General features: G+C 39.3%; 1 protein-coding gene across 3 annotated transcripts in view; it reads right to left on the bottom strand.

Annotated features, from left to right (window-relative positions):
- LOC103025888 (cAMP-specific 3',5'-cyclic phosphodiesterase 4C) overlaps nt 1–15,604 on the bottom strand; it is a 43,900-nt gene that overhangs the window by 21,468 nt on the left and 6,828 nt on the right. For 2 of the 3 annotated variants that reach the window (XM_022671027.2, XM_022671380.2), the window contains exon 3: nt 14,789–15,024. In XM_022671027.2, coding sequence (XP_022526748.2) covers nt 14,789–15,024 — 236 coding nt within the window. Of the gene's footprint in view, nt 1–4,429; nt 5,120–14,788; nt 15,025–15,604 lie in introns of those variants that run through there. The other variant, XM_007245128.4, reaches the window with a different exon arrangement.

Below are 15,604 nucleotides of genomic sequence, written 5' to 3'. Positions count from 1 at the left end.
CAGTAAAAACAGCAGTTACAATAACTACAGTAACTACAGCTGCTATAGCAATTTACATGTTTTAACAATTACATCAGCTATAGTAATTGCAGTAATGTCTGTAAGTACAGTTATTACTGTTATTACTGTGCAGTAACCACATCAACTACTGCAATTACAGTAGCTACAGTAAGTACAAAAGCTATAGTAATTATAGTAATTATATTAACCACATCAGCTACAGTCATTAATGCAGCTACACTAACAACAATAATCATAGTAATGAAAGTACGTAAAACTGTGATAGTAACTACAGCACCTGATGTAACTACAGCTGCTACAGAAACAGCAATAAATACAGTAATTTTAGCAACTACATAAACCACATTTACAGAATTAAACAGCAGTCTGCTTGATTACAATGACAAGAAAAAGTGTTTCCATTTGTTGCAGGTGACTTACAGTATATAGGACAGTGTAAATGTAATTCTTGGATTTGTGCTCTGTCAAAGAGCATTGCTCATAGTGATAAATTATAGCACTACGCCCTCTACTGGCTAAGCATTCATCTATCCTGAGAGCAAAATATGTACTAGTGCATCTAAAAAAAATATTCTAAAAAGAATATCATTGAAGAGTAACTTAATTATTTTAGTAATTCAGTTCATAATGTGAAACTCATATATCAAATAGATGTATTATATCCAGATTGCTCTACTATTGTTGATGATTATGAAGCTTACAGCCAAAGAAAACTCAAAAATTAGTGTCTCAGAAAATTATAATATTATATAAGACGATTGGTACTTTTGGCACTGTGCCAAGTCCTGCTGGAAAATGAAATCTGCATCTCCATAAAAGTTATCAGCAGAGGGAAGCATGAAGTGCTGTATTTCTTTTTTTTTTTTTTCGGGAAAACACTTGGTATAACACAGTGGATCAACACCAGCAGATGACATGGCTCTCCAAACCACCACTGACCATCAGTAAACTTTACATTTCATTTTTAAATCAAGGGACCAAAGTGTCCTCTGATGACAACTTTTATAGAGATGCGGATTTCATTTTCCAGCAGGACTTGGCACACTGCCCATACTGCCAAACGTACCAATTGATCTTATATAATATTACAATTTTCTGAGACAGTGATTTTGAGTTTTCACTGGCTGTAAGTCATAATCATCTGCAATAAAAGAAATAAACGCTTAAAATAGATCACTCTTTGTGTAAGACATCGATATAATAAATGAGTTTCACATTTTGAACTGAATTACTGAAATAAAGTAACTTTTTAATGATATTATAAATTGTTTGACATGCACTAGGAAGGAAAGAAAAGAACCCTAAGGATCTGAAGCAGAACTAAAACATATGATGCCTTTAAGGCTTTAAGATAACATTAAATATTTAACAAACAGCAACAGCTCAGCTCTGTGTTCACACATTTAACCAGCAGGGGTCCCCAAAACACACTGTAAAGGAGGGATCCCCAAATAATCCCCAACAGTAGGAAATGCCTCACAGACTTATCAGTTGTTGTGCATCACGGAAACAGATCTGAGCGAGTAACAGCGTGAGAGAGAGTGAAAGAGAGAGAGAGAGGCTGGTGGATCGATGGGCAGTGGTAGGAGAGATTGGCTAAAGCAGTCATGCTGAAAATTTGGAGCTGCATACACTGACGTCATCAGCGCATCCAGCCACACATCGACCACCGCAAGGTCCGGGCCTTTATTTTTGGTTCTGGACACTGACACTGTTATCCTGTGATTGCATTACCTCAGCTGACTTCCTCTGAGGTCATTCTGAACAGCCATTGGGAGATGCTGCAATACTGGAGCCAGAACTGCTGGTACTAAAGCAGCCGTTTAGGAGAGATGGTTCATTAGGAAAGGTGTTTTCAGCACAATGTGAAGCAAAATAATCACTAATCAGCATTGGGTCATCAATGAGAAGGTTGTGGGTTTTATACCAAGGTCTGATAAGGTCCTTAGACCTTTCTGCTCTCTGCAGACTGGCTAACCGTGCACTCTTATCCTAGCACTCTCTGCTGGGATATGTACTGACAACAGGATTGTGGGTTTGAGATCCAAGTTTACCAAACTGCCACTGTTGTGCGTTCAAGACCTAGGTTCAGCAACTGCCACTGTTGTAGGTTCAAGACTCAGGTTTGTGAAACTGACACTGCTTTGGGTTTTGAGACCCAGATTAATCAAGCTGCCTCTGTTATGAGTTTAAGACCCAGGTTCAGTAAGCTCCCTCTGTTGTAGGTTTGAGACCCAGGTTTGCGAAGCTGCCACTGTTGTGGGTTTAAGACCCAGGTTCAGCAACTGCCTCTGTTATGAATTCAAGGCACAGGTTCGGCAAGCCCCCAATGCTGTAGGTCTGAGACCCACATTTGCGAAGTTGCCACTGTTAAGTGTTCTAGACCCAATTCCAGCATTGTTGTGGATTTTTGGCCCAGGTTCTGCAACTGCCACTGTTTTGGGTTCAACACCCAGATTAAACAAGCTGCATCTGTTGTAGGTTTCAGACCTAGACTAAAAAAGCTGCCTCTGTTGTAGGTTTGAGTCCCAGGGTAACGAGGCTGCCACTGTTGAATGTTCCAGACCATGTCCAGCAAGCTTCCATTGTTGATTTTTGACCCAGGTTTAGCAAACTGCCACTGTTGAGGGATCAAGACCCAGGTTCAGCAGCTGCCACTGTCATGGGTTTAAGACCCAGGTTCCCAAAGCTGACACTGTTAAGTGTTCAAGACCCATGTCCAGCAAGCTTTTAGTGTTGTGAAATTTTGACCCAGGTTCAGCAACTGCCACTATTTTGGGTTCGAGACCCAGATTAACAAAGCTGCCTCTGTTATGGGTTCGAGACCAAAGGTTGCAACTCTTGGGCCCTCAAGCTTGGCCCTTTATTCCTACTGTTCTGCTGCTGCGTATGTGTTTGCACGGATGGATTAAAGGTGGAGGGCACATTTCATACCTTTCAAACTCTAATATTGTAAGTATGTTAGAGATTAAAATTACCTTAAGGGTTTTTTTTACATCTTAGAAATAAAGAACTCATAAAAGTTTGTTAAACAAATACTTTTAACAGTGCACTTGACTTAAAATCATGTAACAGAATTTCAACAGTCCTGGGTCCAATGAGTTGGTTTTATAGAATTCTGTTTGTCGACTTCATAGAGAACACCACTGTTTCAAAATTTCATATCAGTCAGTTTCAAATCCCATTTGTTCTTGACCAACATGTAAAGAAAAAAACACCAGTGGATGTTCTTCCTGAGGCAGCTGATGAAGTTGAACCTGCCATAGGCTCTGATGTTCTAGTTCCACACAGTGATCATTAATTCCACCATTGCATTATCCATAACCATGTGGTCTGGATTGTCGCCCCCCCTATAAGTTTGGGACCCTCTCACCCTGGATATCACTCTCTTACTGGGGCCTAGAATTTAACAAACCTTAGTATGATTGGGAACTACAAATCATCCTTAGTGTGGCCCAGAACTTCACAAACTCTCCCCACTGTGGCCCAGAACTTCACAAACTCTCCTCACTGTGGCCTAGGACTTTCCAAACTCTTCTTACTGTGGCCCAGAACTTTACAAACTCACCTTACCCTGTGTATAGACTGTATAGACTCATTACTGAGCCATAGAACCGAACAAATCAGCTTTCTGTAGCCAAAAACTTAACAAACTCTTTTAGTTTTGGCCGAGAACTTGACAAACTCTTCTAGTTTTGGCCGAGAACTTGAAAAACTCTTTCCATTTCGGCCCAGAACTTTACAAACTCTTCTCACTGCATAGTCATAGTGAGGGACAACTCAGTACCTCATCTCCACGTCCCAAAAGTAAGTAAAATCCCACAAGTACTAGACAGATCTACATCATTTTAATGGTTTACAGCTCAGTGCTGGGGCTTTATACCCCTCTATCCAACGGCTGCTATTTAGCATGATGCCAGTTGGTTTATTCGCTCTGTCCAAAGAATCTTATGCAATTGGCAGCACTTCTCAATATAAAGTGGATTTGCACATCTGTGTCAGCAATGGATGCAACTGAATGTAGTTGTAGAATGCAGAATGCATTTGTTAGAGGGGTATCCACAAATATTTGGACATTACAGTATATGTAAATGCGAATATGGTTTCAGATACTATAGCCTAAAGGTTAGAGGAGCAAGCTTTGGTCCAGAAGGTCAATGGTTTAGCGCTTTGGACTGGCAGGGCTCAATGAAACTTGACAAAGTCATCCAACCCTATTTCCTGTGTGCTGAAATGGATGTCTACTTCCATTTCAAGTTAGCTACGTTGGCTTTGTAAATATCTTTAATGGTAATTGGTGAGGAACAAGCTTCCAGTTTGTGTCCGGTGTTCAGATACTGATGTCTCGGTTGTGTTCAAGGTTCAAGGGATGGCAACTGGGTAAGCGTGAGTAGGAGGTGATACGTACCCTATGCACGAGTGTCTTCGCGTGGAGTAGCCGCTGGTCTTCCTGGGGAAGCGGGAATCTTTGTTCATGGTCGAGCAGGTTTACGTTTCTGTTTGAAATGTTCCAGTTTAAAATGGGTAAGTAGTTCTTCAGAAACCCAGCACAGCTGAAAGCCTCGCCTCCACTGACTTCTCCCAACTGTTCCAAATCCACATGATGCTGAACCCAATGTCAAGCACAAGTCCAGCACTGGGTAGAAGCCTCCATCTGCTGCCAAAGTCCTACCATCTGACCGTGAATGGATCAAACATTACATTCACTCAGAAACAACACAGGTCAGTTCGCCGTAAAGGCTCCAACATGCTGGGCCAGAACCAGCTGAGAGTCTCACTTTTGTACCCCTCCAAAACCAGTTCCAGGTCCAGTTCTATTTCCTCAGATTAGTCAATTCCTTTCCCATGAAAGAATGAAAACACAAAATCCAGTATAGATAAACTCTCATAGTCCCGTCACATGCTCCGACCCAACACTCTGGCTTCTCCACCCTGATCCCAAACACTGAACCTACTCTCAGCCTGAGAGAGAGAGAGAGAGAGAGAGAGAGAGAGAGAGAGAGGGAGGGAGAGAGAGACAGAGGGAGGGAGAGAAAAAGAGAGTATATGTTTGAAGCTTCACTATGTCCAGGAGTTCTACTCTAGATGGAGTATAGGGTTCCTGTTTGATTTCCCAGTTCTACCATAGGCAACGTTTAATGTACCTGTAGATCAGGTTAAAATGTTGAAGGGTTAAGGGGTTTTGAGCTACTAGACGTTTAGGGTGCTTGTTAATGGGTCTGGGGCTCCTATAAAAGGAGTTTAGAGTTCCTATGTGATTTCTCAGAATTGTCCCTGGGCCACTGTAGAAAGAGTTTATGTTTTTTCTAGATGGAGTTTAGGGTTCCTGTAGTTGGGGTTTAGGGTTCCTGTAGAAGTGTTCAGTGTTTTTGTGTAATTTCTCAGAATTGTTCTGAAGATATAGATTATGGTTCTTTTAGTCAGAGTTTAGGGATCTTGTGGATGAAGTTTAGGGTTTCTGTAAATTAATTTTAGAGTTTCTTTGTAATTTCTCAGAAATGTCCTAAAGATGCAGTTTAGGGTTCCTGCATTTGGAGTTAATGTTCTTGTAGATGAAGTTTCTGTGTTATTTTGTTAGAATTGTCCTGTAGAAGCAGTTTAGGGTTCCTGTAGTTGGAGTTTAGGGATCTTGAAGAAGGAGTTTAGGGTTCCTGAAGATGTAGTTAGGGGTTCCTTTAGTTGGAGTTTATTCATCTTGTGGATGAGGTTTAGATGAAGTTTAGAATTTCTGTAGATTAAGTTTCTGCGTTATTTTTTTAGAATTGTCCTGTAGAAGGAGTGTAGGGTTCCTGTAGTTGGAGTTTAGGGTTCTTGTAGAAGGAGTTTAGGGTTCTTGAAGATGTAGTTAGGGGTTCCTGTAGTTGGAGTTTAGGGTTCTTTCAGAAGGAGTTTAGGGTTCTTGAAGATGGAGTTTAGGGTTTCTGAAGTTGGAGTTTAGGGATCTTGTGGATGAGGTTTAGGGTTTCTGTAAAAAAATAATTTCTATTTCCCAGAATTGTCCTGTAGAGAAAGTTAAAGGTTCCTGTAGTTGAAGTTTAGTGTTCTTGTAGATGGAGTTTAGAATTCCTGTAGATGGAGTTTAGGTTGTCCAGTACTATCATAGGCAGGGTTTAAGGGTTGTTTAAGGATTGCTGACGGGTTTAGGGCTCCTATGAAGGGTGTTTAGTCTTTACATGTGATATCTTCTTTCTACTTTTGGTGGAGTTCATAGCTCCTTTAAATGGAATTTGGAGTTTCTGTGTGATTTCTCAGAATTTTTCTGTAGATGGGGTTAATGGTTCCTCTGTAAATTGTGTTTTTAAAGGGTTTAGAGTTCCAACATGATCACCCAGAGTCCTGCGGTAACTTGGAGGAGTTTAACTGTAGATGAGGTTTCAGGCTCATGTAGATAGAATGTAAGGTTCCTGTGCTGGATGTGTTTCTGTGTGAAGATCGATCTGCACATGGAATTGACCTGCTTTTAAATGAGGTGGCAATGCCAGCCTGCAGCTAAATAACGACACTGTTAGTGTCCAGTCCAGCAGACACAGACGCAGTGAGGGAACACACACACACACACACACACACAGCATACAGCTGCAAACTGATCCACAAATCAAACAATGTCTTAGCAACTCCAAAAATCTTAGCGATATCATAGAAGAAAGAACACAGAAAGAACATGGTAACCACTTAGATCAGCAACACCATAGCAACCACCTAGTAACACAACAAAAATACACTTACAACACCAAAACAGCATCTTTACAACAAATGTGGAGGAAAAGAACAACCACAAATATCTGAAAGAGGCTTTGTTTTCTGGGTCTTACGTTTAAAACTGAGACATGCAGTTGTGGACCAAACACAACAGCCAAATGAACCCACAGAAAATATACTCATGCTATGCAAATATGCTCATAAACTTGAGTAGGTGCAATCGGCTCCAAACGACGCTCACAAGGTTTTATTTGCGAGAAATGTGCTCATACAGTAGATGGATCTAAAGCAGCTGCTGGATATAAATGCGAACAGAGCCCAGGAAATCTGAAGGACCCGGGAAAATAGGGAGAACCGAACTTCCCCTTCTCTGATTTACTCTCGCTGAGATACCAGAGGGTTTATTTAATTCTTCTTCCTCCATCCTGCCATGATTCATCTTTAATGGTGTAAAACTAATATGATTTTGAAATAAATCATTAACATTCTTTCCACAGAAGAACTTTCAGTTCTTCAGAAGTTTGTTCCCCAGTCAGGTCTGACCTGTCCAGACCTCCACTCTATTTACACAGCGCAGCGGCCCGGCCGGCCGAGGTTTCCATCATACGGACAGCTGGAACTGAGGCACATGGTCCTGCTGGAGCTTATGTTACAGGATCAGTGTTAAAACAGAGCAGCTCTTATATTGCATGAGCTCGTGACGTAGAGTTCACGACTTTGTAAAAAAAACTGTGTAAAACTTATCTCGTACATTTACTGCCATAACCTGCCTGAAACCTTGTTCCTGTCCAATGAAAAACAAGTATCTCCATTCACTTTTTTGTCGATTTGTAGTTTACTACATAATTTGGACACACAATGTGTTCGCTACACTGCGTGACAATTTTGTGATGAATGAATCAATAGAAATTCTATCGAAATTCTATCGAAATTCTCTGAAATGACCTGAAAAAAATGAAAGTTGAAAGTTAAAAAGGTTTATATCTACCCTGTAAAGTTGCTGTTTTAGAGATTGGACTTGTCCTTAATTGGACAGCAACAACATCTAGTCTCAGCCAATTACATTACATTACTGTATTTTGGTATATCTGAAGAATTACTACTAATAATTTTTTATACTTTTTCTTGTTGTAGGTTGTAGTTTTCCATTCCAACTTCATGTTGTTGGGTCTGATTAGGGCAGTGTATTGGCAAGAACGTGGCAATATGACAAAAATCATGATCATGATTCAATATATCACAATATATTGTGATTGTTTAGATCAAATTGTAGAAATGTTGACTTTTTATCCAATCAGAACACTGGGACCTAACAAGTTTAACACACAACAGTAATAATTACTAAGGTTTAGTGATAGTATACAGCTTTTTGATCAGATATATGGTTTATATATAGCAATGTTTTTTTTTCTTATAGGAATGAATGGGCTAAAAAGCAACATCTTATTAAAATCATAGCAACTTATCAAGAAATTGTGAAGCTCTGCCACTGGTCTGCATTCGCAGATCCAATTGAGTTTGTTTCTAAGTGCTAGAAAAAAAAACGAAACAGGAAACTGGACCTTCATCATGTATAATTGTTCTGTTAATGTCACTTTATTTGGAGTTGCCCTTTTTAATAATCATACTCTCAGTAACTTTTTAACCAATGTATCAGTGATATAGCATAGCTGATCATTTAGTAGCTCTTTAAGAGACTTCTACTGAACCTTACGATGGAATTTATTTATTTATTATTGTTTTATTTGTTAGGATTAGGTTTTTAATTAAGAATAATGTTAGAATGATGGTTAGGACCAGTATCCAGGATGATGGTTATGATTAAGTTTGGGATTGAGATTAAGGTAAGGATCACGTTTAGGGCCAGGATTAGGATAAGGTTTTGAGTAAGAATGGGATAAATTTGAAAAAAGGATGAACAAATAATGCAATTTCATGGAACACATTCATGGTAATATGGGCAATACATAAGCAGTACGTCTAGATATTTAACTCAGTGTATTCAGACGCTTCGCTTGTTACTGATATTCTGTTTACTAAGAGTAAAAGTTTATAAAACATTTCCAAAGTTTCCATTTAAAATAAAGTGTCACCACAAAATTAAATAAGAACCCAAACACAACTCACAGAATCACAAAAAACAATTCTATCACAGTTCCAGTGCACACAACAAAAATAAACGTGTGTTTGAACTGAGAAGATGTGCTGACACTGAGGCCTGCAGGGTCAAAGACCTTACAAAACAAAGAGATCTATTGTTCCCAAAACTGCACAAAACCAAACCCACCTCCTTTGATATGAGTTTTGGTGAGCAGTGTTATCACTGATACAATATTTGATAGTGTGTGAATGCCGAACAAGCAGATATCTTGTGATATTCTTTTACGTAGATGCCACTAGCACAAGACACTCTGCTCAGCAGCCTTAAACTAAGGTCATCATCACTCGCATGGGGCAAAGAGACAAACCGGTCACATCAAACGTCAAACCAGAAAATTTGTCCAACACCAAACCTCTAATCGCTACCTACCAACCACCAAACAACTACTGCTAACAATCAAACCAGCAGGACCAACAATCAACTACTGAAACCAAACAAAGTGCTAATGCAACCACTAAATAATCAACACCAACCTCCAATACCAACATCCTAAACTCCACCATTAAACAACCGAAACCACCACCTCCAAATATCTAACCACCAGGACCAACCATCAGCTACCAACACCAAACAAATCCCCAAATAAATATTATCCACCAAACCAACTCCAATTAATAGCCTGAAAAGGCCAACTACCAAATCAACTACCAGCCAAACCAACAACTTTCTAACCCACCCCATCAAACACCAAACCACCAACATTCTAACCTCTGCTATCAAGCTACAAACCACTAACATTCTAACCTCCAACACCAAACCTCTAACAGATACCTTTACCACTATGCACAAAAACCACCAACATCCTACCTAAGATTTACTAGCAAGCATCAACCCTCTAACAGCCAAGTTACCAACTCCGAGCAACAAAGCTCCAACACCAACTTACACCAACAACCATCAACTACCGACACCAAACAAACCAAAACCAAGCACCAAACCACCTCTGGATATTAGCATGTTGAATTCTAACCTCCACCACCAAAACCCCAACATCCTAACCTCTATCACCAAACCACCAATACCAACATGTGTAATTTCAATACCAAGCTCCACACCTCCAAACATCAACATTTAAACCTTCACCACCATGCACCAAAACGCCAACATCCTAAACCTCTAACACCAAGCTCCAAACCACCGGCAGGCTAACCTCCTATCCTCTAAGAGCTAGACTTCCAATACCAAAATCCCAACCTCCAAATCTCCAACACCAACATTCTGACCTCCACCACCATGCACCAACCCACAAACACCAACATTTTAACCTTTATCACCATGCACAAAAAACACCAACACCAACATCCTACCTAAGATTTACTACCAAGCATCAAAGCTCCAACACCAACTTCCACAACCAACCATCAACTACCGACACCAAAAAACTAATACCAACCACCAAACCAACTCTGAATATTAGCATGCTAATTTTAACCTCCACCATCAAGCACCAAAACCCCAACATCCCGACCTCTATCACCAAACCTCAAATCTCTAACATCCAGACTACCAACACCAAGAACCAAATAGCAACTTCCATGAACTTGCCTGAATGAGTGTGTCAGTGTGAACTGTGCACCTTGGTGGGCGTGTCAGTGTGAATTGTGTACCTGGGTGTGTGTGCCAGTGTGAAGCGCCTCTGCGGAGCGATGCTGCGGTTGATGCGGATGGTTCTGAAGAGCAGCGGGGAGTTGCGAGGGGAAATCCGAGGAGAATCCCGAGGAGACATTTTTGGGGATCCAGCTGGTGAGCTTCCTCTAGAGGTGTTGGCGCTGGGTTTGAGCGGGAGGTAGGACGGCCTGTCCCTGCCCTTGTCCTCCTCTGAGTTTTCGGCCAGTGTTTGGCTCATCGCTTGAGTAATTATGTGTGGGGTCTAAACTCTAGAAAAGCTTCACCTGCCTGCCCGAATCCCGGCCTCAACGCCTGGTAGAAGTTAAGTCATTCTGATCTCAGCAAAGCTGTAAAAACACAGCAGACGCCTCTCGGCCTTCAGGAAGTCTTAGAGTCCGAACTGCAGACGCTGGTAATGGAGCCCACCAGCGGAAGCTTTCCTCATGAACTGCTTTTGTTTACATAAAGACTTTCCCACCCCCCACACTAAATATGGCAGACCGATTTACAGTGACAGTGAACCGTGACAGAACTGGCCCACCTCCACCATGAACGGGACTGTCGGCCGTTTCCTGTTCCAGGCTCTGAGTGTATTAGAGAACTGACCACTGATAAACGCTCCTTAAAGATAACAGCAGGACAGGAGCGTTAAAAATTAAACAAAAAAATACCCCTGAAAGTCCTAAAAGAGGTCAGTTTGCTCTTCACATGCTCTGAGCTTACCGGGCGAAGTCACATGAAGAAGTACAGCGCAAAAAAGAAAAGTTGAAGTTAAAAAGAGAGCGCATCGCCAGTGTCACGATGGATCTTTATCTCCGACTTCAAGCCTTTCCCCTGTAGGCTTTGATCATCTACTAGTCTAAAAAAGTTCTTCTTCTCTGAGAGGAAAACAGAGCGGTCGAGATTCTGAGCAGAACAGACCATCAGTCAGAAACGACTGCAATAACGAAAGAGCTCCAGGAATAGCTCTGTGTTTACTATCAGCGACCATCTAAACCAGGGGTTCTTCAACCCTCTGCAGGCTGGAACCCTCCCTGCGCAACAACAAACCCAAATACATTATGTACCTTCAAGTTTATTCAGGTTCTTCATAAGTGATCATCAGTGATAAGCTATTTTTTTACATGTTAACACAATATTACCAAATATTTTTGCGGACACTCCTTTAACAACCTCAATCAGAAAAAGTTATGATAATGTGTTCACTGCATATGAAACTTGCATTTATTCTGACTTTTATTTGACTGCAAACCCAGATGCATATACAGATGCAGTTCAAAAAATTTAAATATCATTGAAAAGTTAGTTTATTCCAGTAATTCAGTTCAACATGTGAAATTCATATACTTCATTTAGATGTATTACATACAGAGTGATCTATTTTAAGCATTTACTTCTTTTGTTGTTGATGATTATGGTTTGCAGCCAATGAAAACCCACAAATAAGTGTTTTAGAAAACTAGAATATTATATAAGACCTATTGGTACTTTTGGCAGTGTGGGCAGTGTGCCAAGTCCTGCTGGAAAATAAAATCTGCATCTCCATTAAAGTTTCATTTTCCTGACACTGATTTTTGCGTTTTCATTGGCTGTAAGCCTTAATCATCAACAATAAAAACAAATAAACACTTAAAATAGATCACTCTGTGTGTAATACAGCTATATATTATATGAGCTTCACATTTTAAACTGAATTTTTTGAGATGCACCTGTATTTTAAGTGTTATCTGGTCAGCTTAATTTCCTTAACGAATATGCATCCATTCCTGCATTTCAGCTCTGCGAAAAACTCTGTCAAGAACAATTTAAGTTTAGCATTGAGTTGTTTCCAGGAAGATAGGGAACAAACTTGGTATTTTTTTGACCAAATTTTTTAAAAAGTGTGTGAGAACGAATGAAAACATTACAAAGTATTATATGCTTTACAATCACAACTTTTTTTTTGTTCATTCTGTCTGAAATAAAATAAAAGACAAAAGTCTATTTTTTTAAATGCGGTGTACTAGACTGGTGCATCTAATTGAAGAAGGATGTGGCTCCCCCTGCTGGTACTAAACTTTACTCAACTCAGGTTTATGGAAGGTGGATTAGAAAAGTTTGTCTCCGTTGTGACCCGACTGGCTGAGTTTATTCTTTTGACCTTTAAACCGACTGTCTGATCTGCGCTCCAGATTATCACTCCTCTCGGATCAGACACACCTCACTCTTCCCTCAGTAAACACTCCTCCGTCTGCAGGAGCTGAGGGTGAAGAGCAGCTTCATCAACAGTGAAACTAATGAGGAAACTGTTGAGTCAGGGTTCCACTGTCTGACAGGAAAACAAACAACAGCCAGACACTCTTAGTGTTATTCTGCGTTTTAAGAAATAACTATAGAAATGATTAGAATTTTTAAAGAATATTTTTATAATCACCTCTGTATGATCCTGAATGATCATGATGCAAACCAGGGGTGTGTTCCCTAAATTGTTTTTAAGAACCTCGTTTTTTAGCATTTCCCAAAACCCGGTAAGTGCCGTTAAATATCTGAAGTACAATAATTTCCCTTAACTGTCATACTTTTGTGGTGGTACCACAGTAGTCTGAACTATGTTGGTTTGAAAAAAAAAATATTAAAAACATATTCGGTCAGGCTTTTCCAGAACGCAAAACAAGCAAAAACACACTTTGCAATATTATGTCAAAATATATAAAGTTGTGACCGAAATCATGCTATTAATGTATTATTTAGAACATTCATAATTTCATCACCACCACCATACAATTAATATAATTTAAAAAATAATAAAATAAATGTAGAGGCTATATCTTTAAAACATTAATTAAAAGTATATAAAATAATTCAATTTAACACTATACCATTCAATACTAGTCCTGACAGAGGTAATCAGCATCCCTTAAAGGGCTCAGTATGATACATGTGTGAAAGCAGACATGTGGAACTGGACTGTCTCATGTGTAGAAGCATAGGTTTGATTCATTAAAACACTGAAAAATTCTATGTTGTCAATATATCAACTAGATAAGAAAAAACAATCATCTAAAAATTTATTTAGAACCTAAAAAAATATTGTACATTTATATAATATTTGTAAATAAAATAATGTACTTTTCATGATATATCTGATACATGCATTGTGCATATATTTCAGATATTTATTATTCAAATTAAATTGTATTTTAAACAGTTGCAATACCTCAAGGAAAAAAAAAACATTTAATATATGTAAAGTATTTTATATATATATATTTTTTTTGGAGCGACATTGACAATGCATTTTACATTTAAAATGCTTGTACAGCTAAAATATAATAATTTTTTAGCTTTCTGACTGTAATCCATCCATCTATCCTCTGCATGTTCCATCATTAATGACATTTTGCCCAGGAACTAAGCTTCTAACGTAAGGTCTAAAGCTGTAGTTGGAACTACTTAGATCAGGGGTGTCCAAACTTTTTTGTTGGGGGCCAGAAGGAGAGATATATTTGAATTCATGGGCCACAGACTCTGTAATAAAACAAATAATGAAATATACCACTTTAAATAATACTTTTTTCCTGATTATTTCATTTACACACCATTTTACTTGACTTACTATATTTATCTTTGACAGTGTTGTGTAAACTACGATTTTTCAAATTGATGTTTAATTTAATGATGTCTCTTAATATTAAACTCTTTAGTTACAGCAACTTTTAGACTCTTTGGCCCGTTTTTCTGCGCTAGAAATGCGCACTCTCTCCGCTTTTAGACTCTTTGGCCCGTTTTTCTGCGCTAGAAATGTGCACTCTCTCCACTTTTAGACTCTTTGGCCCATTTTTCTGCGCTAGAAATGCGCACTCTCTCCACTTTTAGACTCTTTGGCCCGTTTTTTTGCGCTAGAAATGCACACTCTCTCCGCTTTTAGACTCTTTGGCCCGTTTCTGACACCTAGCGTTCAAACTTTGAATCTCACATTATAAAAACCTGCTTAACAGCGGGCCAACTTTCATTCTATTTCTAAAATACCTCGCGGGCCGCTCCAAAAAAGGAAATGGGCCGTAGTTTGGACACCCCTGACTTAGATTAACTAAGGTGGTTGCAAATGTTCAGGGGAACTACAGTTTTGGGAAACATCTGAGTACCTTAACGATGGTTCACACTATGTAATTTACTAACGTGATTACCTCCATAGATCCAACTACGGTTTTGGGAAACACCTGCATCACAACTGCATTATTCAGACTGTGTACAGCAGCTTGGACTAAAAAGAAAACATATAAATATCTTAAAACAGCAGGTGATAAAATAAAGGTGTACCAGTTTTTCGGAACTCTGCCCAGAACCGTCTCCTCGTTGACCCCCAGACAGAAGGTGACCCTGGTGGGCGCTCTGCTGGTGATGTTCTCCGGGTCGGTGTTGGCAGTGCTCCTGCAGGACAGCCGGGGAAGCTGGAGGATCCCGGAGTTGCTCCTCTTCACAGCACAGAAATCCGACGGCATTGACTTGCAGGACTTGATTGGCCTCTGAAGACCATAGTCTGTGGACCAGTCCCTCTGTACAAACAAACAAACAAACAAACAAACAAACAAACAAACAAACACATTTAGTCCCTCTGAACAAACCCTAAGCTAAACACACTATCTAAAAATAAATATTAGTTTTGAGCTTATATATTAACTATTAATTAATATGTTAGTGTTAAGTCAGAATGTTAGCACTCAGTTACAACACTAGGCATAAGGTAAACTAACTTTTTAATGAACACAGCCCTGAGCCCACTAGATATGAATTAATATGTTAGCCTTAAGCTAATACACTAGTTATAAGATGATATGTCAGGCAAAAGCTAATATACTAGATTTGAAGTAAAACAGCCTCGAGCTAATACATTAGCTATGAGTTAATAGCTAATAAACTAGCTATGAATTAATGGCTAATACACAAGCTTTGATTGTAATAGTAATACTAATAATAGTTAATAATACACTAGCTTTAACTTAAGAGCTAATGAGTTGATAGCTAATGCACTAGTTTGAGTTAATAGCTAATGCACTAGCTATGAGCTAATACATTATCTATAAGGTAATAGCTAATATACTTGGTGTGAGTCATGTTTGTGCTGAATTAAAACAT

This window comes from Astyanax mexicanus, chromosome 18 (genome assembly GCF_023375975.1).
Source record: "Astyanax mexicanus isolate ESR-SI-001 chromosome 18, AstMex3_surface, whole genome shotgun sequence".
Taxonomy (NCBI): Eukaryota; Metazoa; Chordata; class Actinopteri; order Characiformes; family Acestrorhamphidae; genus Astyanax; species Astyanax mexicanus.
Note: the sequence above shows the minus strand (reverse complement) of the source record. Positions and strands in the feature narration are given on the sequence as shown.